The following is a 3634-nucleotide window of genomic DNA, read 5'->3' as shown; positions in this document are numbered from 1 at the left end:
ACGAAGGCTATTCGTGCCTCTGTTACTATATGCAGTAGTAAATAATTTGTGTCTTTCTTATATTTTCTTTCTATAATTCCCAATAAGAAAAATTCCAGTTTGGCTTCTATATCTATTTGCAAAATTTCTTCCAACCACTCCTTTAATAAGTTCCAAAATTTTTGTGCCTTTGGGCATTGCCACCACATGTGGTAGTAATTCCCAACGGTCTCTTCACACTTCCAGCATATCGAGGATTTCCTCTTGTTCATTCGTGCTAATCTTGTGGGAGGGAGGTGCCACCTATAAAACATGGGGGTGTCTGCTTTTGATTGGCAGCATCATTTTTTTAACATTTATATATAATATTTAGAAACTGCCCATCTCCCTCATAGCGCAACTCTGTTATAATTGATGTAGCTTTTTCTGTTCTTTTTAATCCTTGTCGATGAAGTACACCAATCAGATTCGGTTGGAAAAGAGCAGCGTAGAGATGTTAGCACCAAACAAATCAAGAAATCTTCATTTGTCACAAAAAGATCTCAAGCAAGGCGCACCAATCTCTGAAAGTGCTATGTCTGAGGGTTTTTTTTCCCCCCTTTCCTTTGTTTATAGTTCATTTATTTATTTATTAAATTTGTATGCCAGCCCTCTCTCTATCAAGCAATGTGACTTTCAAAAATGGATTATTATTTTTTTACAGTCAGGTAGTTACGTTGTACAACTCTAATATACAGTAGTGGCCAAAATTGTGGAAACCTTTTGGGAAAAGTGTATTTTTGAGGTTTGATGGCTAATAACACAACTTTTTTGTTGGAATAATACCATAAAATTATATATCAATGGAAAGTTAATTTAATCAAGAATGTAATGCAACATGGTTTGTTCAATTATCTGCACTGTATTCTGTGAAAAGTTATAGCCAAATAACCAGAAAAAGGAAGCACAACTTGCTTAGGTTGATCTCAGGTAGCTTTCCTTCATCTGATTGTAGCCAATGAGCATGAGTATTTAGAGAGCCAATCAGGTGTCACCTTGTTTTGGCCATGAGCCAATCAGATCACAGTAGGATTCAGTTATTGATGTCCTGTATTGAAGCTGAGAGGAGGACGTTTGTCAGTGTGTTATGTGATCGCTATTAAATTGGTTGGGTTCTTTTGTGTTCTTTCATTTAGTGAGCTTGTAAAATATAATAAAATTAAAGTCATGGTGCAAAGAGTTGACTGGTTGCCCAGAAAGCGATGTAAAATAGTATTATTAAGTGAACAAGGCTACAGTTATAAAGAAATTAGAAGAAAAATTGGTGGAAACTTAACCAATGGTAGCATTTCTACTGTACACTTTTTCCAAAAGGTTTCCACAATTTTGGCCACTACTGTACCTGGAAAATAAACATCTTCATCTAACACTGATGATGTTACCTAGTTTGGGTAATGAAATGTCTGCAAGAAAACAGCCAAGCTCAGAGAGCACCAAGGACCCCTCAAATATCTCCAAGATGATCCTTTTCCCAAGTCCAATTTTTTTAAAAAAAACAAACACAATTTTTTAAATTTTCTATTATTACAAGTCATACGTGCTTAGTAAACAATGTGTTGTCTGGGTCCATTTGCCCCAGCCAGTTTTGAAGATGGGTGTCACACATTCCGTAGGGTTGTTATAGTTGAACGTAGAAATTAAGTTGCTTGTTCCTGTTCTCTTTCTGTCTTTCTTTCTTTCTTTCTTTCTTTCTTTCTTTCTCTAGTTTCTAATACTCACGTGAGCGAAGAGTCTTTCGAATCAGAACTGGTGATTCCTTCGGCCCATCTTATGGATGAGGGGAATTATACATGTACGGCTGCCAACTTCCTTGGCAACGCCTCGGCTACCACAGCGCTGGATATTCTAGCTCCTGAACTGGCGACGTCCTCTTATTCTTCCTCCATCGTAGACGAGGCGGCCTACATTGATGTACAGATTGCCAAGCAGACAGTCTACGGGATTACTCTGGAATGGCACACCTTGACTGAAAATCCGAAAGAAAGATGGCATACCCTCCATTTTGGCAAATACGACGATGCTAAGAAAGACACCGTTTATATTGGGCCCGGGATCAATACGTACGCCATTAATGATTTGCTCCCAGCTACCAAGTACGAAGTGTGCGTAAGTCTGAGGAAGCAGGTGCCCCCAAAGAGCCAGTGCATTGTGTTTGTGACAGGAAGTGACGTCAGTGAACTGGAACAGAGGGGGGAGATGATCCATATCATCGTGGTTATATGTGCCATGGTGTTGGTGGTCCCTGCCGGGATGTACCTGTGCACCTCGGAGGCCAGCTGCAACTGCAAAGAGAAATGGGCCAGCTGCTGTATCAAGAAAAGGGGCACGAACATCCAAAGCGCTCATACGAAAAGCAAATTTGATAGTTTGCCAGGAGGCAGTGAAGAGGGACTGTGCCGCCGAGACTCCAGCGATGACCAGATGGAGAGGAAGGAAAGCAAGGAGAAGGAGAAAGCAAAGAAGCAGACAGCTGAGGGTCAAAGCAGTGCTGATCTCTATTAGCTATGTATCTGCCCGTGCCCCCACTAGGAGGAGGAACAGAAGCATTCCATCCAGATGAATCAGTAGATAGATAATGAGATTGACTGATTGATCTATTTAACTTGTATGCCTCCTCAATCATGAAGCAGCAGGAAAAGGAGATGGAGGAACAGAAGGAGGAGGAGGAGGAGGAGAAGGAGGAGAAAAAAGGAGAAGGAGGAAGAGAAGGAGAAGAAAGAGGAGGAGGAGAAAGAGGAGAAGGAAGGAGAGGAGGAGGAGAAGCAGGAGGAGAAGAAGGAGGACGAAGAGAGCAGCAGCAGGAGGAGAAGTAGAAGAAAGAGGAGGAGAAGGAGAAGAAAGAGGAGGAGGAGGAGAAAGAGGAGGAGGAGGAGAAGCAGGAGGAGAAGAAGTAGGAGAAAGTGAGGAGGAGGAGAAGAAAGAGGAGAAGTAGAAGAAAGAGGAGGAGAAGGAGAAGAAAGAGAAGGAGGAGAAGTAGAAGAAAGAGGAGAAGGAGAAGAGGAGGAGGAGGAGAAGCAGGAGAAGAAGTAGGAGAAAGTGAGAAGAAAGAGAAGGAGAAGGAGAAGAAGGAGGAGGAGGAGGAGGAGAAGAGGCAGGAGAGAAGGAGAAGGAGAAGAGGAGGAGACATAACATTCCAAATTTAACAACTGTTTATAAGAAAAATAAAAAGTTTGGGTAGTGGAAAGTTCTGCAAAGGTTTGGCCACCCAATTCATAATCATTTTGCTCCACGCATAAGTAAAAAATAAATAATTGGAGGGAACAGATCCTTTGCTTTATGTCCACGTTAAGCCATTGTGGGGGCATAAATCTTTCTACACAGAAAACCAGCTTTTTGGCCCAACCTAGGAAAAATCTGCAACAGAGGAGTACATTTCTATTGAGTTACAATAGAAACCCAAATGAAAAGGTGGCCGAACATGCTTATTATTTCTAAGCTCCATTCATTGTTTTTCTGAATAATAATTATCCAAGTTCAGTTACAATCAAACCATGGAAATACAAAAGGGAAAACGGATCAAAGCCATCCAAACATCAGCAAGAGAGCAGATGTCGGAAGCATGTCTAAAAATAGGATGCTTTTTTTTTTTGGAGACTATAGAAGCAATTTCTTTGTA

General features: G+C 41.0%; 1 protein-coding gene across 1 annotated transcript in view; it reads left to right on the top strand.

Annotated features, from left to right (window-relative positions):
* Positions 1-2520, top strand: part of LRIT2 (leucine rich repeat, Ig-like and transmembrane domains 2) — a 9933-nt gene extending 7413 nt beyond the window's left edge. Inside the window, exon 3 of the mRNA XM_015823420.1 lies at positions 1724-2520. Coding sequence (XP_015678906.1) covers positions 1724-2520 — 797 coding nt within the window. The remainder of the gene's footprint in view (positions 1-1723) is intronic.
* The last annotated feature ends 1114 nt before the right edge of the window (positions 2521-3634 follow it).

The sequence above is a fragment of the Protobothrops mucrosquamatus genome, unplaced genomic scaffold, assembly GCF_001527695.2.
Source record: "Protobothrops mucrosquamatus isolate PMUCROS unplaced genomic scaffold, P.Mucros_1.0 scaffold1864, whole genome shotgun sequence".
Classification (NCBI taxonomy): domain Eukaryota; kingdom Metazoa; phylum Chordata; class Lepidosauria; order Squamata; family Viperidae; genus Protobothrops; species Protobothrops mucrosquamatus.
This window is presented reverse-complemented; position numbering and strand designations above follow the sequence as displayed.